At 46.4% G+C, this 25,011-nt stretch overlaps 2 protein-coding genes and 1 long non-coding RNA gene across 3 annotated transcripts in view; all 3 read right to left on the bottom strand.

Moving 5' to 3' along the window:
* Positions 1-25,011, bottom strand: part of LOC144953759 (protein BANP-like) — a 56,940-nt gene that overhangs the window by 17,076 nt on the left and 14,853 nt on the right. The gene's annotated exons all lie outside the window — the stretch shown is intronic.
* On the bottom strand, positions 2,827-8,667 carry LOC144953754 (uncharacterized). Its single transcript, XR_013640894.1, has 3 exons — positions 8,621-8,667; positions 6,535-6,607; positions 2,827-4,375 (listed from the first exon to the last, which is right to left on the bottom strand). It is a non-coding gene; the product is annotated as an uncharacterized LOC144953754 (long non-coding RNA).
* On the bottom strand, positions 11,706-24,455 carry LOC144953749 (uncharacterized). Its single transcript, XM_078884343.1, has 2 exons — positions 24,425-24,455; positions 11,706-17,403 (listed from the first exon to the last, which is right to left on the bottom strand). Exon 2 carries the CDS (start codon positions 17,373-17,375, stop codon positions 16,302-16,304), a length of 1,074 nt encoding a protein of 357 aa, XP_078740469.1. The 5' UTR covers positions 17,376-17,403; positions 24,425-24,455; the 3' UTR covers positions 11,706-16,301.

Raw genomic sequence — 25,011 nt, 5'->3', positions numbered from 1 at the left:
GTCACGTGGACGGGGGGGGGCTGGTCACGTGGGCGGGGTAGGGGAGGGAATGGTAACGTGGGCAGATGGGGAGGAGCTGGTCACGTGGGCGGGGGGGGCTGGTCACGTGGGCGGGGGGGGGCTGGTTGGGGCACCCCCGTGCGTGATGACGTCATCGCGCTCGGGTTGGTGGGCGCCCCCGTGTGGTGACGTCATCGCGCTCGGGTTGGCGGGCGCCCCCGTTCGTGGTGACGTCATCGCGCTCGGGTTGGCGGGCGCCCACGTGTGGTGACGTCATCGCGCTCGTGGTGGTGGGCGGTCCCCCACTTACGAACACCCCCCCCCGCAAACCCCCACTTACGAACACCACCCCCCCGCATACCCCCACTTACGAACACCACCCCCCCCGCATACCCCCACTTACGAAGACCACCCCCCCCCCCGCATACCCCACTTACGAATAATAACAGGGGAGTCATTTGTGAGTGCGAAGGGACTGGTGGCCACGGGAGGTAATCATCACCAGCGGTGCCAGGCTAGGTGTCTGTACCCCCCCACTCACCCCCCGGTGCCAGGCTAGGTGTCTGTACCTCCCCCCCCCACTCACCCCCCTCTCTCTCTGTGTCTCTCTCTCTGCTTGTTAAATCATCACCACCACGGTGCCAGGCTAGGTGCCTGTACCTCCCCCCACTCACCCCCCCCCCCGGTGCCAGGCTAGGTGTCTGTACCCACCCCCACTCACCCCCCTCTCTCTGTGTCTCTCTCTGCTTGTTAAATCATCACCACCACGGTGCGAGGCTAGGTGTCTTTACCCCCCACTCACCCCCCGGTGCCAGGCTATACGGGCGATCTTTGTGTGTTGGGAGCAAGTTTGAGTGGCATGTAACCGTGGGAGTTGAACGGGCGCCTGCTGCTACTGACAATCGTTGACAACGGTTGGATAGACGCTGATAGACACACACACAGACAAGACCAGGTGGACAGACACAGACAAGAGGAACAGAGACTGAGAAATACACAGAGACTAAAAAACACAGGCAGAGAGACACACAGAGGCGAACAGAGAGATGTTGAATCGAACTCGCTGAACTCGCTCCATTGAAAGAGATTCCTCGATCTTTGCCCATCCCCAGAAGTCGTTCTAGTTTATATTTATTTCATTGTGTGTGGTGTGTAGTGTAAGCCATGTGGGATATCGATGTACACGGACATGAACAACATCAGCAGACAAGACGTCTTTCATACTCTTTGGTTCTTTCGGTAAAGTCACGTAGGTAAAATAAATAAATGACGAAGTTTCGATCGCAACACGAGCGGTCGTCCTCAGGCGAAAACATCCAGACATTGTCGCGGCAGAAGTCACGTGAGCTACAGCTGAGCATTATTGTCATGCGGTGGGCTCACGCGAAATTGATTTCTGCAACACGAAGGTACTTTGAAAACCCACTGGCAATGCTCTTTTATATAAGCGCACAACTTTATCTATCTGTATTCTTAGTTCTTTCTTAAAATTCTTAATTTTGATTTCATTTTTTACCTACGTGACTTTACAGAAAGAACTAAGAATATGAATCCTTGCAGTCACGAAAGCTTCAAACCTAGAATTAATCTGTGATGAATGCTGCACTTTCCGTCGTTTTCATTCAGGGGGCGCTATAACCCTACGCGCCTCCTGCATGAGCGACGGAGGCGCAGGGACAGACGTTCGACCACGTTGGAATCGATCTGCAGACGGCGGTCTTCTGGCACGGCCAGCTCTGTGTCGCCTCATCTCAATCCCGCGATCCCAACCAGGTGAAAGTCCGCATCGAACCGAATCCCCGGCAAGGCCATCTACTTAACGACGAGAGAAAATTCACACGAAATGTCGTTTTCAATTAAGTCTTCCAGATGTAAAATGATATAAGCTTTTAATGAAGAAACACAATCATAAAATTCAAAACATAATACAATTCAAAGTTGTTTAATTTTAAAACTTCAAAACGGAGAATCGGGAGTTTGCGTGGATGCGTCGTTCGTGTGCAATTTTCTTTGTGCCTTTCCTGGCCCAAGGCCGTAAATGGTTGAGGGGCACCGCAGGCGGTGAGGCTTGCTTCACCCCATGGTTGTCAACATCCAGACGTTAATCAGCAAGGACCATTTCTTGTCCTAGTTCGCAAACATATAAGACATCAAGCAAAATTCTCATGAGTGTTGTTGTGGAGAATGCATCTACTAGATGTGCTCTGCCTTGTAACCAAATACAAATCTGTACCAAAAATGTATTTCAAATGTGCTCTTAAAATGACCTCCTTGCTATGAAACAGATCAGCAGACACGACATCTTTCATTTATCGATCTCTCCACGAAACAAATGAATGTTTTACACAAACTATAAATAGCAACAGACTTCTGGGAGCGCGTCATTGATTCAGTGCAAGCCACCTGTGGACCCTTATTGGTGCACAGCGTCTCAACAGCAGCCGGGCTTGCTTCAACCGATAGCTTCAAACATCCAGACGTTAATCAGTAAGGCGCATTTCTAGTCCTAGTTAGACGAAATGTGTCAACACGTAATACAAAATTATAATTCGTGTTGTTGAGAATGTATCTCCTCTACGTGTAACTTTTGAGTGGTTTGCCTTGTAACTGATGAATGATCCGAGTGTGCTCCCTATTTCAAAGACAATGAGTTGCTCCAGAGGGAGATGCTTCCTGAAAACACAAAAGTACCCTTTGACCTATATCACAAGAACAATGAGTCTCACCTGAGTGATCTGTACAGGTTACTTCCAAAACACACAGTGTCCTAACATGACTTATTCAATGTTTGACCCTTATAGACAAAATGGTACATGTACGCACACAATCAGACAAGTATTCATTCAAAATTAGTGACAGGCATATTAACAAAATTGAATTACTGCACTGAAATATACTGCATTAGGTTACATTGCATTAACAAGAAGCTAATTTAAAAAAATACGCACCGTCTGCTTAACAGTGTATGTACAACATACTAATGCACCATTCAAAACGAGTCGGCCATTGCATGCTGGTGTCTGGGTAAAAATTGATAAAAATTCTAAACATTACCTACAAACTCCACAACTGAGATGCCACATCAACCATTGCCCCCTACTGACAGGCTCTTGTCCACATGCAGGCCGGTGCAGGGCCACCACCTTGTGCCACACAGGGGCAGCTGCTACTTGGGGATGCTCTTCGAGTGTTTGAGACGAGAAACGATACAAAACTACGAATTGCCGAGGCAATTAAGCAAGCACAATATAAATGCAATTGATAACATTGAATGCTTGGGAGCTTATTGGCATTCGCTCCTGGTTAGAGGTCTACCCATCACACAGGTCCACAAAGACTGGCCGCTCTTACCCTGCAGGTTGAACCTAGGAACTGAGTGTTCAACTTCACATTCTTGTCATTAGAGGCCTGTGACAAAGGTGCATCTATTGGAGCGGCATCGTCTAAGGCAGTGGTTCTTAACCTTGTTGGAGGTACTGAACCCCACCAGTTTCATATGCGCATTCACAGAACCCTTCTTAATTGGAAAAATAAAATATTTTTTCAAATTCAAAACATAGGTACATGTTTTACTGGTGCACAATCATGAGTCAGGTGTGTGTCTTAACCTCCGCCGAACCCCTGAGACTGACTCACCGAACCCCTGGGGTTCGATCGAACCCAGGTTAAGAACCACTGGTCTAAGGCTTACGCATCTCCCGGGTCTCCATTTGACTTTGTATTGTCTCGGAGGAAGTCCACCCACACCTCCACTTCCACAAACTGCTGGGAGTCGCCTCGCTCTGCCTCACAGTCAGAATTCTCCTCCTGCTTCACGTTGCCTCCATCGATGCGAAGGTCCCATTTGGGAGTTGAATCTTCATCTTCACATTTTACCTTCACTTCTTTGCTCTTCACCATCACGTCTTCACATTTCACATTCACCTCTTCATATTTCACCTCGTTACCTTTAAAAGTGTCCAAGCTGGGATTTTCTTCCGGTTCTTGTTTGATGAGCGATGGGCTCATTGCAGCACTTTGACTTTCACAAGCTGATTTCACACTCCACTCCTGGTGGATCTTCTGATGCTTGTGTGTTCTCTGGTGTCTTTGAAGATGTGGTGACCATGCAAACGCCTTCCCACACACACTGCACTTGAAGGGGTTTTCTCCCGTGTGTGTTCTCTGGTGTGCTACAAGAGCAGATGACTGTGCAAACGCCTTCCCACACACACTGCACTTGAAGGGTTTCTCTCCAGTGTGAGTTCTCTAGTGCCGTGTCAAATGTTCAGGACGATCCGTGCTGTATGCACACCGGTCACATTGATGCCTTTTTGCACCGAGCCGCGCCGAGTGCCTTTGCTCCATCAGCCCAATTCTGCAGAGGCAGCGACAGCTGCAGACAGAAAAAAAGAATATCCACACCATCTACACGTCAGTATCGAGGCACAGAGGAATGCATATATACACAGTCACACGTGACTTACACGTCTATAGTTATTCATATATTTATGATATAGTAAAAAAGTGTCCCAAATTCATCACATGGGCTGTTATGGCACACAATGAGAGGGCAAATGGTTATAACCGTGCCTGGAAGCACTCGTATCTTCAAAATGAACGTTAACCCAAAACTCCGAGCACACAATTTCAGCTGTCTGGCTTCAAAATGAACGTTTATGAAAGCTAAATTCAGCTGACATAGCAAAGGGTGTTGAAAATAATACTATTTGTGTTCTGCACAAATGCATAAATTAATGTTCAATCGCAACTTAGAGGTGTGAAGCCAGGCACAGATGTCCTTGATTGCTGTGATGAACAGTTCCGACTTTAGCTGCTGCACGTGTGTGCTGTGATCACTTCCTGACTCCATTCTTACAAAGAGTTCCAGAGGAAAACAAAAATAAACTACTGTTTTGATATAACCTCTGTGCTCAATAGAGTTAATAGACTTTACTGCAAATACAAACTTCACACTGTCGCACAGAGGCAGAGTCAGGATTTTCAGGTGGGGGGGGGGGGTATCACCTCCAGCAATGAAAAATGATAGTTGTTAGTAAGAGAGGAGTTGTTAGTAAGGAGTTGTTAGTAACTAAGGACTTGTCTCTTGCTTTTTATTCGACGCGTGTGATTGCCATCGCGCTCACTGAAGGTGTTGATGCCTTCAGGGAAGTCGTGTACACTGTAGACGCAACTGCGCACAATTTTGCGAGTCGCTTGTAACTGCTTTGCCATTACTTATTGCCAATTATGGACACGGACTGTTGTTCTCTTAGAGTCCCTGGCACGTAATAATATGCCACACGGTGGCGGTGGGGGTCGCAAAACGCTGAGTTATATATATATGAAAAAAGGAAATTTGTGAATGTGTCTGTTATAAATCTTTAGCATACTTCCCGACATGCAACAAACTTTAAAAATGGCATGTGGGTAGCTTCCAGACTGTACACAATGCATGCTTGCTGACATCACGCATCCCCCCACCAAACACTCCATGTAGGCCGTGTTTTAATCCAAGACAAGAATCCAAGTCCCAGGCAAAGCCGGGTAGTGAAGCTAGTTACTAATAAACCCCAATGATCCTATCGAAATTAGGGATTTCGATCGGATCGTTGGGGGGGCACGTGCCACCCCACCCCCACTGGCTCCACCACTGTCACACACTGGCATGGTTCACAGGTGGTGGTGTGTCCAGACCCACGCCTGGCCACCTTCACCTGCTCAGTATTAATGCTTCCTCACTCCACCAAGTAATTCATTGAGGATCAACCAACACAGCCGATGCTGCGTGTCTCTCTCTCTCTCTCAGCGTTGATTTCCTTCCCGATCCCCGGGTTTCCCCTTCACACGTCTAGAGTGAACACCGCCACGCGTCTAAAGTGAGCACCACCACGCGTCTAGAGTGAACATCGCCACGCGTCTAGAGTGAACACCACCACGCGTCTAGAGTGAACACCGCCACGTGTCTAAAGTGAACACCGCCACACGTCTAGAGCGAACACTGCCACGCGTCTAGAGCGAACACCGCCACACGTCTAGAGCGAACACCGCCACGCGTCTAGAGTGAACACCGCCACACATCTAGAGCGAACACCGCCACGCGTCTAGAGCGAACACTGCCACACGTCTAGAGCGAACACCGCCACGCATCTAGAGCGAACACCGCCACGCGTCCAGAGTGAACACCACCACGCATCTAGAGCGAACACCGCCACACGTCTAGAGCGAACACTGCCACACGTCTAGAGCGAACACCGCCACGCATCTAGAGCGAACACCGCCACACGTCTAGAGCGAACACCGCCACGCATCTAGAGTGAACACCGCCACGCGTCTAGAGTGAACACCGCCACGCGTCTAGAGCGAACACCGCCACGCGTCTAGAGTGAACACCGCCACGTGTCTAGAGTGAACACCGCCACACGTCTAGAGCGAACACAGCCACGTGTCTAGAGTGAACACCGCCACGTGTCTAGAGTGAACACCGCCACACGTCTAGAGTGAACACCACCACACGTCTAGAGTGAACACCACCACGCTGTTGACGAGCCTCACCTTGTTGTTATTGTTGTTGTGGGCAGGTCGCTTCTGAAAACAAGAGCGGTACAGCAGCTCAAGCGGGCGTGGCCTGGTAAAAAATGAAAAAAAACTGTGTGAATATTTAAAACAAAACAAGTTACAAAGTAGCGAGCCAGGTGAAGGGAAATTAAAACTTAAGCAAGAAACTCTTTCGGTAAAGTCACGTAGGTAAAACATTAAAATTAATGAAAGTAAAATAAAATAAAATATTTTATTTTATTTTATATTATTTTACTTTCATTAATTTTAATGTTTTACCTACGTGACTTTACCGAAACAACCTAAGAATATGAATCATTGCAGTCACGAAAGCTTCAAATCTAGAAGAAACTCTTTGGTTCTTTCGGTAAAGTCACGTAGAATAAATAAATAAAATAATAGCATACGACATTTCGATTGCAACACAAGCAATCATCATCAGGTACAAATGAAAGAGAAAAAAAACCTAGTAAACTTAGAAATGTAGTGCAATACAACACAGAGAGTCGGCTAACATAACAGTCAACAGCCCACCTGGTTGATAACGTTCTTCCAAAGATTGCTCAATTTGAGAGAGAGACACGGAGACACATAGACAGACACATAAGCAGAGAGAGAGAGAGAGATGACACATAGACACACAGAGAGAGATGACAGAGAGACACACAGAGACACACAGAGACACACAGAGACACACACAGAAACAACGCCTCTGTGTCGAGGCCTTAAATAGAGAGAGAGGGGGGCAGAGAGAGAGAGGGGGGTAGAGAAAGGGGCAGAGAGATGGGTGGTGGTGGGAATCCGGTTTCAAGTACCACCATCCCTCTCAAAAGAATTCTCTCATCAAAACGCTATACCGCAGAGCCAATGGCATTTCTGACCAACACCACTTGGCCGGTGAATTAAGTCATGTACATCGGGCCCTCAGGATGAACGGATACTCTGACCGCACTATCCGCCAAGCTGTTTCTCCCACCATACAGAAACAGCCACATGAAACTCCAACCAAAACTATCACGTTGCCATACATAGCAGGCGTGACCAAAAAGATCTCCAAAATTCTAAACAAACATAAGATCCAAGTCCGATTCAGTACAGTGCATAATATCCGTTATTTGATTCCATCTGTGAAGGATGTCGTTCCTGACTTACAGTATCCTGGAGTCTACAAATTGAGTTGCATTTGTGGTGATTGCTACATTGGAGAAACGAAACGTCATGTTGCTGATCGTGTCCGCGAGCACAAGTCAGATCTGAAACACGGCAGAACTGATTCTTCGGCCGTTGCCGATCATTGCTACAACTCGGTGGGCTCTCATGAAATTGTCTTTTCCGAGACCAAGGTTCTCTGCAAGCCTCCTGGCTACCATCAAAGGTTTGTGCACGAAGCCATACAAATATACAAACACAGACATAATTTCAACCGTGATGATGGGTACAAACTTAGTAATCATTGGAAAGATGTTATCAACCACGCAAAAAAGATTTAACTACACTTATTTGCCAATCTTATTTGACAGACAACTATTACAGTTTTACCATGTTTAGTGGTGGTATCCCTGCCACAGGTTGAGTCACAAACCGCACCTCTCCACAACAAAGGCTCAGCCTTTGTTATGCAGTCTATTCTTAGTCTTAAGCCTCACCTTACCATATTAATAATGCGCCCCTTGCACCACGATCTTCTCCAACCATTATATAAACGGAGTGGTAGCTACTGCAATCTCTCATTTACTTGATACAGCTGTCGTGGCTGTGACGGTACCACCTGAAGACGGAAGCTTGTGTTGCCTCCGAAACGTCGTGATTTTTTATTTTATTTTACTTTTTTACGTGACTTTACCGAAAAAACCTAAGAATAAGCGAGAGAATTGAAGCAAACGCGACCAGGCGAGGGCAGGAGGCAAGGCCCTGCGTTGTAAAGTTCCAAAGTGGACATCGCTTCCATGCTCGCTGCTACTCAATTGACATCCCTACGAGAGAGAGAGCGAGGCGCTACCTCGGTAAACAACAACCACCACAACCACCACAACAACAACCACCACAACAACCACAATCACCACAACCGCGATGAGAATCTCACCTCGGATTTCAGTGCACGGGCCGAGCGGAAACTTCCCGGTCCCTCGTGACGTCACGCGGCAGCAGGTGACATGACGTCACGCGGCAGCAGGTGACATGACGTCACTTTCGGTGTACGATGACACTCCCCTCCCCACAATGAGCGGCTCGAAACTCGCTACAGCTTTCACGAATAAATTATGTTAATGAGCCGCCAGTCACCGGGCGTGGCTTTGCCCAAATAAGGATTGGCACTGGGACAGATATCGGCAGCGGCCGAGCGCAGGTGACGTCACGCTCAAGAGCGCGGTCGTCGGGGTAGGTGACATGACGTCACTAGCGAGGCACACCTCCCCGTTGCGTTTGACGCCGATGAGATCACGCGGCGCTGTGACGTCAGAGAGCTGGGTCAGAGTTCAAGTTTGTTGACAGAAGGGGAGCGGCAGTGTCGTGGTGAACGCTGCGCTCCGCACCGACCAGCCGAGTTCCATTCCCGCTCGTGGCCAACACCGCCAGTGACGACTTTCTGAGCCGGTCCTGAGCCTCCCCTACGTCGACTCAGCCTCAAACGAGTCCCCGGTGCAGTGTGTCAACATCACTAGCACTGGGGAGACAAAGGCGGCCGGGCGTGGTGCTGGCCACCCACCCCCTCGTGTGCCGTGACGACCTCCATGGGTGCTTCTCGCTGTGAGCAGCACGTTGTAGATGTCGTGGCTTGGCTCTCCAGCACACTGCTGGCGACATTTCACGATGACATTTTCACGTCCATAAAAAGAAAATCGCCATACTAACCGATGCCGTTTTTTGGCAAAATTGGCCCAATTTTCCTGGCTTTATTTTTCAACGAAAAGTGCATTCCTTGGTTGTGTTTATAGCCTGAGTAGCCTATATATTACGTTAAAAAGTGGGGAATTTAATGCATTAAATTTTCGAATATAAAAAAGTTCATCGGCATACTGTGCCGATTTTAGGCTCAATAAGCCCAACTTTCACAGCCTTATTTGTCGACAAAAGTTAATTTCTCCATTGTATTTAGCCTTAGTATGCTATGTATTAGATTAAAAGTGGAAAATTTCACGATGAAATGTTCACATCCCAAACAGGAAATTGCCGTTTTTGGCTAAAATTGAACGAATTTTTACAGATGTATTTTTAAACAAAAAGTGCATTCCTCGGTTGTGTTTAGACGAGGTAGCCTATATATTACAATTAAAGTGAGAAATTTCACCATGAAATTTGCTACATTTTCATAGCTAGATTTTCCAATAAAAAGTGAATTCCTCCATTTTGTTAAAGCATTAGTATTCTATATATTACGTAAAAATGGGAAATTTCACAATGAAATTTTCAGATCCCAAAAGAAATCAGCACACAAACTGCACTCCATTGCTGGAAAATACTTCGTCTATGGGACTACCAACACCCTACAGGGACAACCTGCATGCCCTTGCTCAAGAGATCCTACGTGAAATATGCTATTATGCTTGACAGATTCTTACATTTGTAGTGGCGGTACGCACTGGCAGGGGGGGATCGTGTGAGAGCGCGTCGGGTGTGGCTACATCGCGTGGTGTAGTGGTGGTGCGTGCTGACAAGGGGAGGGATCGTGTGAGAGCGTGTCGGGTGTGGCTACATCGCGGTCCGCAGGCAGATGTCCACATCGCGGTCCGCATAGGCCCCGCCCCCTGGAGCGGAGGACTATATAGGGCGATGTGCAGCAGCACTCGGCGAGTGGGTAACCAGTGAAGACAGAAGACGGAGGAGGAAGAGATAGGGCCCTGAGACCCCTAGCCCCGATGTCCTTGTAAGGGCCGGGACACTGTGTGGTTCAGAGGCGAGACCGTGGGACCCGGGGCCGGACGTCCTTGTGAGGGCCGGCTGTGGGACCCAGTGGTCGGGACCCATACCCCAGCCGGGGTGGGTCTGTGAGTTCCCCTGGAAGCTACGGAGCCGGAGAGCCCGTGTGTGTGTAGCCGGGTGGAACGCGTAGCGTAGGCTGTAGTTGGCTACACGTGTTATTGTGGCTAAGTGGGTGTTAATAAAAGTGTGCTGCCCGTCAAGTGGTCTCCCGACGTAATTACTATATTACACATTTATTTAGGAAAATTAACCAAAGCTGATGGATGCACAAACAGAAGCCTACACGGAAATCTTGGAAGACATTGAGACTACAAATCGAGTCATTTGTATCATTGATGCACCTGCCAGTACTGGGAAGACCTTTGTTTTGAAACTGCTCCTCGCAAAGGCTCGCCAGAGAGAATTGCTCGAGCTGTGGCATCATCGGGGATTGCTGTGTGAGTCCATGTGTGTGTCTCTTAGTCGATGTGTATAAAGCCATGTGTGCTTAGGTCCATGTGTGTGTGAGTCTACGTGTGTGTTCGAGTCGCTGTATGTGTGTACGTCGATTTGCGTGTTTAACTCCATGTGTGTGTATCTGAAGCGAATGTCTGTATGTGTGTGTCTAAGTTCATGTCTGTGTCTTTTTCACCCGGGCAACGCCGGATACTTCCCACTAGTACTGTTATATCAGCGCACTTCATCTCTCTGTGATGAACCCTGCACTTTATATCACTTTCATGCAGGGGGCGCTTTAAACCTACGCGCCCCCTGCATGAACGACGGAGGAGCAGGGACAGACGTTCGATCGCGTTGGAATCGATCTGCAGACGGCGGTCTTCTGGCACGGCCAGCTCTGTCTCGCCTCATCTCCACCCCGCGAACCCAACCAGGTGAAAGTCCGCATCGAACCGAACCCCAGTAAGGCCATCTACTTAACTAGAGAAAATTCACACGAAATGTCGTTTTCAATGAAGTCTTCCAGATGTAAAATGATATAAGCGTTAATGAAGAAATACAATTATCTAATTCTAAACATAATACAATTCAAAGTTGTTTCATTTTAAAACTTCAAAACGGAGCATCGGGAGCTTGCGTGGATGCGTCGTTCGTGTGCAATTTTTTTCATCACTTTCCTGGCCCAAGGCCGTAAATGGTTGTGAGGGGGCTGCAGGCGTTCGAGGCTTGCTTCAACCGATGGTTGTGAACATCCAGACGTTAATCGGCAAGGACCATTTCTTGTCCTAGTTCGCCAACATATGAGACTTCATGCAAATTTCGAATGAGTGTTGTTGTGGAGAATGTATCTACTAGATGTGCTCCTACTTGTAACCGAATACAAACCTGTACCAAAAATGCATTTCACATGTGCTCTTAAAATTACCTCCATGCTATGAAGCAGATCAGCAGACACGACAGCTTTCATTTATCGAAACAAAGGAATGTTTTACACAAACTATAACTAGCACAGCGTTCTGGGAGTGCGTCATTGATTCAGTGCAAGCCACATGTGGAACCTTATTGGTGTACAGCTAATGAGGGCAGTTATGATGATTAGGCTTAGCTTTGTTGTCTAGGGTCGCATTACACTGGTCAACACACTTTTTCTGGCATAAGGTATTCCAACGTTTTTAAGGTAATTTTTGGGTGCTAATTCCAAATCTGGCATCAGTTTTTGTCTATCACATCAGGTTTTTGAGATATCAAATATTGCATTTTCAAAAAAAACTGCAGAAGAAAAATCTTAAGTAAATGTGGATATCTACATAAAATTATATTATAAACACACTATACTAAAAATACAGCACCTCCTCTGAATCATTCAGATGTTCATTGCCAAACTTCAGACAGGCATGTATATGTGCTTTCTTGAGCAGGGGGACCTTGCGGGCGCTGCAGGATTTCAGTCCTTCACGGCGTAGTGTGTTACCAACTGTTTTCTTGGTGACTATGGTCCCAGCTGCCTTGAGATCATTGACAAGATCCTCCTGTGTAGTTCTGGGCTGATTTCTCACCGTTCTCATGATCATTGCAACTTCTTTTGTGTTTCTTCCATTTGCGAATAATCGCACCAACTGTTGTCACCTTCTCACCAAGCTGCTTGGCGATGGTCTTAGAGCCAATTCCAACCTTGTGTATGTCTACAATCTTGTCCCTGACATCCTTGGAGAGCTCTTTGGTCTTGGCCAAGGTGGAGAGTTTGGAATCTGATTGATTGCTTCTGTGAACAGGTGTCTTTTATACAGGTAACAAGCCGAGATTAGGAGCACTCCCTTTAAGAGTGTGCTCCTAATCTCAGCTCGTTACCTGTATAAAAGACACCTGGGAGCCAGAAATCTTTCTGATTGAGACGGGGTCAAATACTTATTTCCCTCATTAAAATGCAAATCAATTTATAACATTTTTGACATGCGTTTTTCTAGATTTTGTTGTTATTCTGCCTCTCGCTGTTCAAATAAACCTACCATTAAAACTATAGACTGATTATTTGTCAGTGGGAAAACGTACAAAATCAGCAGGGGATCAAATACTTTTTTCCCTCACTGTATATGTGCGTGTGGTTTTTGTTCCCTCGATCAATTCTTTGCGTCAGGCAGATGTCGGCGATGCGTGTTGGCGTGCGAATGCAGGCGTGTCATACGAACGGCTTCGGAGAGCTCCCTCTCCCACTAGGGGCGTGTTTGCCATTAGCTGCCGTCTCTCTCCGCAGCTGGATGAGCTGCGTTGGCACGATGCTTGTCCTTGAAGATGCTCGGTCGCTCTTGTCGCTCGTCTGCTGGCAGCTGCCCTTGCTCGATGGCGCGGCTGGCGCCGTGATGCTGGCTTGGTCGTTGTTTGGCGCTTTCCGCCATTTCTCGAGGCTGATTGCTGGAATTCTCGTCAGCTCAACTCGAACTGCAGCGGCTCGTGGGAGCGGGCACTCGGGGCAGAATGGCTTTCGAGCGATACTTCTTCAGTCAGCGCTGAATTCGCACTGGGTAGCACATCGCTACTCAGCGAGCCTCGCCACCCTGGTTGATTGCTGGCCCTTCTTCTGTTGCTGGAGTCTTCTCCTGTTGCAAGCTTCTGCTCTCTCGAGGCTTCTGTGTTGTTGGTGTGTATGGTCGAGCCCACGGCGCTCTCGCTGGCGCTGCTTGCCCGCTGGCACTCACTCTCAAAATTTGTGAATTGTATTCGCACAATCTTAATTTAGGAGCTTTCGTGACTGCAGGAATTACTCTTTGGTTCTTTTCGGTTAAGTCACGTCTAAAAATAAAATAATAAATTAAAATAACATATTATGACGTTTCGATTGCAACACAAGCAATCATCATCAGGTATAAAAGAAATAGCAACACAAATCTAACTAGAAAAACTATAGACAGACATACAAGCAGACAGACATCACAACGGCACACAGAGAGAGAACACACATCGGCACAAAGAGAGGGGTCGTTTCTGTGACGGTCCTTTAAATATAGAGAGGGGGGGCGGGGACGGAGAGAGGGAGGGGGTAGAGAGAATTAGCATATCAATGAGTGTACGGCCACGTACTCCTGTTGCAAGTAAGATGACAATGTGGAACAGGCACGCAAAATTGAAAATTAGGAGACAGGCACACGAAAATTAAATAACCTAGCAAAATATCAAAATGTGATGTAATACAACACAGAGAGTCGGTTAACACACAATTAACGCATAGCCTGGTTGATTACGTGTTTCAAAATTTGCTAAGTTAGAATTTTAAGTGTGAAAATTCCAAAGAGATGACACAGGCAGAGAGAACAAATAGCCAGAAAGAAAAAGGATAAGCTTAAAACTTCCCCGTAGAAGTGGTTCAATCTTAATTTAGGAGCTTTCGTGACTGCAGGAATTACTCTTTGGTTCTTTTCGGTTAAGTCACGTCTAAAAATAAAATAATAAATTAAAATAACATGTGTGTTCTCTCTCTGTGTGCCGTTGTGATGTCTGTCTGCTTGTATGTCTGTCTATAGTTTTTCTAGTTAGATTTGTGTTGCTATTTCTTTTATACCTGATGATGATTGCTTGTGTTGCAATCGAAACGTCGTAATATGTTATTTTAATTTATTATTTTATTTGTAGACGTGACTTAACCGAAAAGAACCAAAGAGTGTATTCGCACAGCTCTTAAACAACTGTGAAAGCTTAGTACAATACAACTTGTCGCAATCCTTGACTTTGCGAGCGACTCAACACATCAGGATGAATGTAGCATAAAACTTTCAGCGATACTCTTGTCGGCTCATGCTGTACTCAGCTCTTAACAACGCATCGCCCCTTCTCTCTGCGAGACGCGACTCCCATGGTTGATGTCGGTGCCTGCTCCCTCGCAAGCCTCCGTCGCGAGAATACTGCCCCTGCTGCCTCGCGAGACTGAACTGCCGCCCCTGCTCCCTCGCGAAGCTGAGCTCACACGATCCGTGTTCGTGCTAAAAACTGTATAATTCCCTCGCCTCTTTCTCTCTTCTCATAAAGGACCCAAGTTTCCTTTGATGCCGCTTTGCTGTGGGGGGGGGGGGGGGTTGTACGTGTCCGTGTGCGTGTTTGTTCTACGTTATTGGGGGTGATAATTTGGTTCCTCAAGCCATCTTTTCATCCGTGGAAAACAGATGGGCAACTGCAATAAAACTCTGCGAGAGCCACTTCCCCCGCTCCGAGTTTAATATTTAATGGCATTTTACGACCTCCATTTGCTTGGTGCTTGCGGGTCGAGTGCTGGTTTTATTCATTTATTTAAAAAATATTGGCCGAATTATTCTTAACATGAATTTTGAAAAAAAGCATATATACACTCCACAACTGAGATGCCACATCAACCATCGCCCCCTACTGACAGGCTCTTGTCCACATGCAGGCCGGTGCAGGGCCACCACCTTGTGCCACACAGGGGCAGCTGCTACTTGGAGATGCTCTTCGAGTGTTTGAGACAAGATACGATACAAAACTCAAGAGTTGCTGGGGCATTCTAGATTTGAAGCTTTCGTGACTGCAATGATTCATATTCTTAGGTTTTTTCGGTAAAGTCACGTAGGTAAAACATTAAAAATAATGAAAGTAAAATAAAACAAAACAAAAATAAAAACAAAACAAAAATAAAATTCACGTTTCGGAGGCAACACAAGTCTCCGTCATCAGGTGGGACCGTCACAGCCGAATTAGCTGCATCAAGTGATGCAGCTAATTCGGCTGTGACGGTCCCACCTGATGATGCAGCTAATTGATGCAGCTAATTCGGCTGTGACGGTCCCACCTGATGACGGAGACTTGTGTTGCCTCCGAAACGTCGTGAATTTTATTTTTGTTTTGTTTTATTTTACTTTCATTAATTTTAATGTTTTACCTACGTGACTTTAACGAAAAAACCTAAGAATAATAGTTGCTGGGACAATTAATCAAGCACCATATAAATGCAATTATAACATAGTGAATGCTTTGGAGCTTATTGGATCTCGGTCCTGGTTAGAGATCTATCCAACACACAGGTCCACAAAGACTGGCCGCTCTTACCCTGCAGGTTGCACCTAGGAATTGAGTGTTCAACTTCACATTCTTGTCATTAAAGGCCTGTGACAAAGGTGCATCTATTGGAGCGGCATCGTCTAAGGCAGTGGTTCTTAACCTTGTTGGAGGTACTGAACCCCACCAGTTTCATATGCGCATTCACAGAACCATTCTTAATAGGAAAAATAAAATTATTTTTTCAAATTCAAAACATAGGTACATGTTTTACTGGTGCACAATCATGAGTCAGGTGTGTGTCTAAACCTCCGCCGAACCCCTGAGACTGACTCACCGAACCCCTGGGGTTCGATCGAACCCCAGGAGTTCGATCGAACCCAGGTTAAGAACCACTGGTCTAAGGCTTACGCATCTCCCGGGTCTCCATTTGACTTTGTATTGTCTCGGAGGAAGTCCACCCACACCTCCACTTCCACAAACTGCTGGGAGTTGCCTCGCTCTGCCTCACAGTCAGAATTCTCCTCCTGCTTCACGTTGTCTCCATCGATGTGAAGGTCCGATTTGGGAGTTGAATCTTCATCTTCACATTTTACCTTCACTTCTTCGCTCTTCACCATCACGTTTTCACATTTCACCTCTTCATATTTCACCTTGATTTCTTTAAAAGCGTCCAAGCTGGGATTTTCTTCCGGTTCTTGTTTGATGAGGGATGGGCTCATTGAGGCACTTTGACTTTCACAAGCTGATTTCAGACTCCACTCCTTGTGGATCTTCTGATGCTTGCGTGATCTCTGGTGTCTTTGAAGATATGGTGAAAGTGTAAACGCCTTCTCACACACACTGCACTTGAAGGGTTTCTCTCCTGTGTGTGTTCTCTTGTGTATTACAAGAGCAGATGACTGTGTAAACGCCTTCCCACACACACTGCACTTGAAGGGTTTCTCTCCCGTGTGTGTTCTCTGGTGTTTTACAAGAGTAGATGAACGTGCAAACGCCTTCCCACACACACTGCACTTGAAGGGTTTCTCTCCCGTGTGGGTTCTCTGGTGTTTTACAAGAGCAGATGAATCTGCAAACGCCTTCCCACACAAAGTGCACTTGAAGGGTTTCTCTCCCGTGTGTGTTCTCTGGTGTTTTATAAGAGCAGATGAATGTGCAAACGCCTTCCCACACACACTGCACTTGAAGGGTTTCTCTCCCGTGTGTGTTCTCTGGTGTGCTACAAGAGTAGATGAACATGCAAACGCCTTCCCACACACACTGCACTTGAAGGGTTTCTCTCCCGTGTGTATTCTCTTGTGTGTTACAAGAGTAGCTGAACATGCAAACGCCATCCCACACACACTGCACTTGAAGGGTTTCTCTCCTGTGTGAGTTCTCTGGTGCTGTGTAAAATATTTAGGACGATCCGTGCTGTATGCACACCGGTCGCATTGATGCCTTTTTGCACCGAGCCGCACCGAGTGCCTTTGCTCCATCAGACAAATTCTGCAGAGGAAGCGACAACTGCAGACAGAAAAAAGGGAATATCCACACCATCTACACATCAGTATCGATGCACAGAGGAATGCATATACAGTCACACATGACTTACACGTCTATACTTATTCATATATTCATGATATAGTGAAAGAAGTGTCCAAAATTCATCACATGGGCTGTTATGGTACACAATGAGAGGGCAAATGGTCATAAACATGCCTGGAAGCCCTCGTATCTTCAAAATGAACGTTAACCCAAAACTCAGAGCACACAATTTCAGCTGTTTGGCTTCAAAATAAATGTTTATGAAAGCTAAATTCAGCTGACATAGCAAAGGGTGTTGAAAATAATACTATTTGTGTCATGCACAAATGCATAATTAATGTTCAATCGCAACTTAGAGGTGCGAAGCCAGGCACAGATGTCCTTGATTGCTGGGATGAGCAGTTCCGACTTCAGCTGCTGCACGTGTGTGCTGTGATCACTTCCTGACTCCATTCTTACAAAGACTTCCAGAGGAAAACTAAAATAAACTACTGTTTTGATATAACCTCTGTGCTCAATAGAGTTAATAGACTTTACTGCAAATACAAACTTGACAATGTCACACACTCAGAGGTGGAGCCAGGATTTTCAGGTAGGGGGGGAAACCCCTCCAGCAATGAAAAATTACAGGAGTTGTTAGTAAGTAAGGAGTTGTTAGTGAGAAAGGAGTTGTTAGTAAGAAAGGACTTGTCCCTTGCTTTTCATTCGACGCGTGTGATCGTCATCGCGCTCGCTGAACGTGTTGATGCCTTCAGGAAAGAAAAATAGACTTTTGTATTTTGGGGGGGGGGGGGGGATGTCTAAGCGAGAGCCGCGTCATTCCCTTCCCGAGTGGCAAAAATCGACCTGACGTATTTAGGTAAATTGAAGTGTTTCGGCTTCTTTCTTGCAAGCATCAATTTTTTCAGGGTTTTTCATTGAATTATGAGGGAATATTAAATTAATCCAAGACAAGAATCCAAGTCCCGGGCAAAGCCGGGTAGTGAAGCTAGTTACTAATAAACCCCAATGATCCTATCGAAATTACGGATTTCTATCGGATCGTTGGGGGGGCACGTGCCACCCCACCCCCACTGGCTCCACCACTCTCACACACTGGCAGCATGGTTCACAGGTGGTGGTGTATCCAGACCTACGCCTGGCCACCTTCACCTGCTCAGTATTAATGCTTCCTCACTCCACCAAGTAATTCATTGAGGATCAACCAACACAGCCGAGGCTGTGTGTCTCTCTGTGGTGAGATGTTAACTACCTGTCCTGGCATACAGGAAGTCGTGGGTTCGATCCCGACCCTGACGCCTGCTGTATATTTGTAGTTTACGTGTCTCTCTCTCTCCCCGTGGTCGCGTGGATTTCCTTCCCGATTCCCGGGTTTCCCCTCCACACGTCTATAGTGAACACCGCCACGTGTCTATAGTGAACACCTCCACGTGTCTATAGTGAACACCGCCACGCGTCTATAGTGAACACCTCCACGTGTCTATAGTGAACACCGCCACGTGTCTATAGTGAACACCACCACGTGTCTATAGTGAACACTGCCACGTGTCTATAGTGAACACCGCCACGTGTCTATAGTGAACACCACGCGTCTATAGTGAACACCTCCACGTGTCTATAGTGAACACCGCCACGCGTCTAGAGTGAACACCTCCACGTGTCTATAGTGAACACCTCCACGCGTCTATAGTGAACACCTCCACGCGTCTATAGTGAACACCGCCACGCGTCTAGAGTGAACACCTCCACGCGTCTATAGTGAACACCGCCACGCGTCTATAGTGAACACCTCCACGTGTCCAGAGTGAACACCTCCACGCGTCTATAGTGAACACTGCCACGCGTCTATAGTGAACACCGCCACGTGTCTATAGTGAACACCTCCACGTGTCTAGAGTGAACACCGCCACGTGTCTATAGTGAACACCACCACGCGTCTATAGTGAACACCACCACGCGTCTATAGTGAACACCGCCACGTGTCTAGAGTGAACACCGCCACATGTCTAGAGTGAACACCGCCACGCGTCTATAGTGAACACCGCCACGTGTCTATAGTGAACACCTCCACGTGTCTATAGTGAACACCGCCACGTGTCTATAGTGAACACCTCCACGTGTCTATAGTGAACACCGCCACGTGTCTATAGTGAACACCACCACGCGTCTATAGTGAACACCGCCACGCGTCTATAGTGAACACCTCCACGTGTCTATAGTGAACACCTCCACGCGTCTATAGTGAACACCGCCACGCGTCTATAGTGAACACCTCCACGCGTCTATAGTGAACACCGCCACGTGTCTATAGTGAACACCTCCACGTGTCTATAGTGAACACCTCCACGCGTCTATAGTGAACACCGCCACGCGTCTATAGTGAACACCTCCACGCGTCTATAGTGAACACCGCCACGCGTCTATAGTGAACACCTCCACGCGTCTATAGTGAACACCTCCACGCGTCTATAGTGAACACCGCCACGCGTCTATAGTGAACACCGCCACGTGTCTATAGTGAACACCTCCACGCGTCTATAGTGAACACCGCCACGTGTCTATAGTGAACACCTCCACGCGTCTATAGTGAACACCGCCACGTGTCTATAGTGAACACCGCCACGCGTCTATAGTGAACACCTCCACGTGTCCAGAGTGAACACCGCCACGCGTCTATAGTGAACACCTCCACGTGTCCAGAGTGAACACCGCCACGCGTCTATAGTGAACACCTCCACGTGTCTATAGTGAACACCGCCACGCGTCTAGAGTGAACACCTCCACGTGTCTAGAGTGAACACCTCCACGTGTCTATAGTGAACACCGCCACGTGTCTATAGTGAACACCTCCACGTGTCTATAGTGAACACCTCCACGTGTCTATAGTGAACACCGCCACGCGTCTATAGTGAACACCTCCACGTGTCTATAGTGAACACCGCCACGCGTCTAGAGTGAACACCGCCACGTGTCTATAGTGAACACCTCCACGTGTCTATAGTGAACACCGCCACGCGTCTATAGTGAACACCTCCACGTGTCTATAGTGAACACCGCCACGTGTCTATAGTGAACACCGCCACGCGTCTATAGTGAACACCTCCACGTGTCTATAGTGAACACCGCCACGCGTCTAGAGTGAACACCGCCACGTGTCTAGAGTGAACACCGCCACGTGTCTATAGTGAACACCTCCACGCGTCTAGAGTGAACACCGCCACGTGTCTATAGTGAACACCTCCACGCGTCTAGAGTGAACACCTCCACGCATCTATAGTGAACACCTCCACGTGTCCAGAGTGAACACCTCCACGCGTCTAGAGTGAACACTGCCACGTGTCCAGAGTGAACACCTCCACGCGTCTAGAGTGGACACCGCCACGTGTCCAGAGTGAACACCGCCACGTGTCTATAGTGAACACCTCCACGTGTCTATAGTGAACACCTCCACGTGTCTATAGTGAACACCGCCACGTGTCTATAGTGAACACCTCCACGTGTCTATAGTGAACACCGCCACGTGTCTATAGTGAACACCGCCACGTGTCTATAGTGAACACCTCCACGCGTCCAGAGTGAACACCTCCACGTGTCTATAGTGAACACCGCCACGTGTCTATAGTGAACACCGCCACGTGTCTATAGTGAACACCTCCACGCGTCCAGAGTGAACACCTCCACGTGTCCAGAGTGAACACCTCCACGTGTCTATAGTGAACACCGCCACGCGTCTAGAGTGAACACCACCACGCTGTTGACGAGCCTCACCTTGTTGTTATTGTTGTTGTGGGCAGGTCGCTTCTGAAAACAAGAGCGGTACAGCAGCTCAAGCGGGCGTGGCCTGGTAAAAAATGAAAAAAAACTGTGTGAATATTTAAAACAAAACAAGTTACAAAGTAGCGAGCCAGGTGAAGGGAAATTAAAACTTCAGCAAGGTACTCTTTGGTTCTTTCGGTAAAGTCACGTAGAATAAATAAATACATTACATAATAGCATACGACGTTTCAACTGCAACACAAGCAATCATCATCAGGTACAAATGAAAGAGAAAAAAAACCTATTAAACTTAGAGTCAGCTAACATAACAGTCAACACCCTACCTGGTTGATAACGTTCTTCCAAAGATTGCTCAATTTGAGAGAGAGACACGGAGACACATAGACAGATGCATAAGCAGAGAGAGATGACACAAAGACACACAGAGAGAGACACACATTAAGACACACAGAGAGAGATGACAGAAAGACACACAGAGAGAGACACACACACATAGACACACAGAGAGAGATGACACAGAGTCACACAGAGAGAGACACACATAGGCACACAGAGAAACAACGCCTCTGTGTTGAGGCCTTAAATAGAGAGAGGGGGGGGGGGTAGAGAAACTAGCACGTCAATGCAAGGCCGTAGCCATGGAGTCAACATTGGGGGGGACCAAATATTCCACGGGTCTGGGGTCCCCCCCCCAGAAAAATATCTAAATTTGAAAACTATTTTCCTGCCATTTCCTCCCTAAAATATTTTAAAACGTTCACTAACACATGGGATGGACTTTGTTTTATTTGATACAATGTCTAATAGTGTATTGTAATACATTGCTCTATTTTTTCTTTTTTACCTTTCTTGTTTCATAGTATGTAATGGCAGAGATTAGGGATTCATAAAGTACAACGCAATCCTATAAACAGGAATCTATGCATTGTTATATGAAGACAAGTCCAGATTTCGTGGCCGAGGTTTAGCAAATTGTTGTCTTTATTAACAGAGCATCGCAATTATTATTTACAAATATTTTTTACAGCACCATATTGAGGGGGCATATTTGATTATAATACTTATTATAACATATTATAACATTATAATTATGACATATTATACTTATTATAACATTATAATTAATATATATTAATATAATAATTATAACATATTATACTTATTATAACATTATAATTATTATATATTATAACATAATACTATACTTATTATAACATGTTATAATGACGGCCTTGTGTCAATGAGAGACTTGGAGGTTTGGTGACTGCACAGAGAGAGAGAGACACTTCATGTAATGCAACACAGAGAGTCGGTCAACACACCAACTAACGTACTCTTAGGTTTTTTCGGTAAAGTCACCACGTAGGTAAAAATGAAATTAAAATTAATAAAAGTAAAAATAGAAATAAAATAATAAAATTATAATAAATCACGCCTCACTTGATGCAGCAAATTATAGTCTACATTATAGACTGCCAGTACACTCACCCAGCTTAATAACCATGCTACAGTCTACATTATAGACTGCCAGTACACTCACCCAGCTTAATAACCAGGCTACAGTCTACATTATAGACTGCCAGTACACTCACCCAGCTTAATAACCATGCTACAGTCTACATTATAGACTGCCAGTACACTCACCCAGCTTAATAACCAGGCTACAGTCTACATTATAGACTGCCAGTACACTCACCCAGCTTAATAACCAGGCTACAGTCTACATTATAGACTGCCAGTACACTCACCCAGCTCAATAACCAGGCTACAGTCTACATTATAGACTGCCAATACACTCACCCAGCTTAATAACCAGGCTACAGTCTACATTATAGACTGCCAGTGCACTCACCCAGCTTAATAACCAGGCTACAGTCTACATTATAGACTGCCAGTACACTCACCCAGCTTAATAACCAGGATACAGTCTACATTATAGACTGCCAGTACACTCACCCAGCTTAATAACCAGGCTACAGTCTACATTATAGACTGCCAGTACACTCACCCAGCTCAATAACCATGCTACAGTCTACATTATAGACTGCCAGTACACTCACCCAGCTTAATAACCAGGCTACAGTCTACATTATAGACTGCCAGTACACTCACCCAGCTTAATAACCAGGCTACAGTCTACATTATAGACTGCCAGTGCACTCACCCAGCTTAATAACCAGGCTACAGTCTACATTATAGACTGCCAGTACACTCACCCAGCTTAATAACCAGGATACAGTCTACATTATAGACTGCCAGTACACTCACCCAGCTTAATAACCAGGCTACAGTCTACATTATAGACTGCCAGTACACTCACCCAGCTTAATAACCAGGCTACAGTCTACATTATAGACTGCCAGTGCACTCACCCAGCTTAATAACCAGGCTACAGTCTACATTATAGACTGCCAGTACACTCACCCAGCTTAATAACCAGGCTACAGTCTACATTATAGACTGCCAGTACACTCACCCAGCTTAATAACCAGGCTACAGTCTACATTATAGACTGCCAGTGCACTCACCCAGCTTAATAACCAGGCTACAGTCTACATTATAGACTGCCAGTACACTCACCCAGCTTAATAACCAGGCTAGTCTACATTATAGACTTGTGTTGCCTCCGAAACGTCGTGATTTGTTTATATTTTATTTCTATTGTTACTTTTATGAATTTGTATTCATTTCTTACCTACATGGTGACTTCACCTAGAACTAACGCGTCGCCTGGCTGATCGCGTTCTTCCACAGGTTGCTAAACTATCTTCTTGGTTCTTTCGGTAAAGTCACTTAGAATGGAAATAATAAAAATAAAAGGGAATATTATTTTATTATTTCCATTCTACGTGATATAAAACATAATACAATTGGATAGTTTTATTGTTTTATTTTATTACTTCCCTTCTACGTGACTTTACCGAAAGAACCAAGAAGATGAATCACTGCAGTCACGAAAGCTTTAAATCGAAATTGCTCAACTAAGCGAGAGAATTGAAGCGAACGCGACCAGGCGAGGGCAGGAGGCAAGGCCCCGCGTTGTAAAGTTCCAAAGTGGACATCGCTTCCATGCTCGCTGCTACTCAATTGACATCCCTACGAGAGAGAGAGCGAGGCTCTACCTCGGTAAACAACAACAACCACAACAACAACAACCACAACCGCGATGAGAATTTCTCGCCTCAGATTTCAGTTCCCGCGCGGAGCGTCAACTTTCCGTTACCTCGTGACGTCACGCCGCAGCAGCAGGTGACATGACGTCACTTGTGGGTTACAAGACACTCCCCTCCCACAATGAGCGGCTCTGTAACTTACATAAATTATGTTAATGAGCCTGGCCCAATCGTGGAGGGATGGGCCGTTGGTGCCGAACCGGTCACAACGAACTCGTGACGTATTTCACGAATAAATTATGTTAATGAGCCGCCAGTCAGTGGGTGTGGCTTTGCCCAAATAAGGATAGTACTTGAACAGATAACGGAAGTGACCCAGGCAGAGGTGACGTCACGCTCCCTTGAGACGGGTTGGGGTGAATACTTTGGTGACATGACGTCACTAGCAAGGTACACCTCCCCCTGGCGTTTCACGCCGATGAGGTCATGCTGAGTGGTGACGTCACGTAGCGGGATTAGAGTTTAAGTTGATTAAGATTAATTTTCCATTGCTCCCTCCCTTGAACAGAGACCCCTTGGGTGTGTGTGCTCAGCTCAACAATGTGGACATTATTGTGTGTGTACACACACATGGACAGTGTGTACACACACATGGACAGTGTGTACACACACGTGTACACTGTGTGTATGTGTGTGT

This window comes from Lampetra fluviatilis, chromosome 82 (genome assembly GCF_964198595.1).
Source record: "Lampetra fluviatilis chromosome 82, kcLamFluv1.1, whole genome shotgun sequence".
NCBI classification, from domain to species: Eukaryota; Metazoa; Chordata; class Hyperoartia; order Petromyzontiformes; family Petromyzontidae; genus Lampetra; species Lampetra fluviatilis.
The sequence above is the reverse complement of the archived record's forward strand: the minus strand, read 5'-3'. Positions and strand labels throughout refer to the sequence as shown.

What these genes read in the sequence shown, in the direction of transcription:
- LOC144953749 (XM_078884343.1), bottom strand. Translation starts at nt 17,375, where the DNA reads ATGGAGCAAAGGCACTCGGTGCGGCTCGGTGCAAAAAGGCATCAATGC.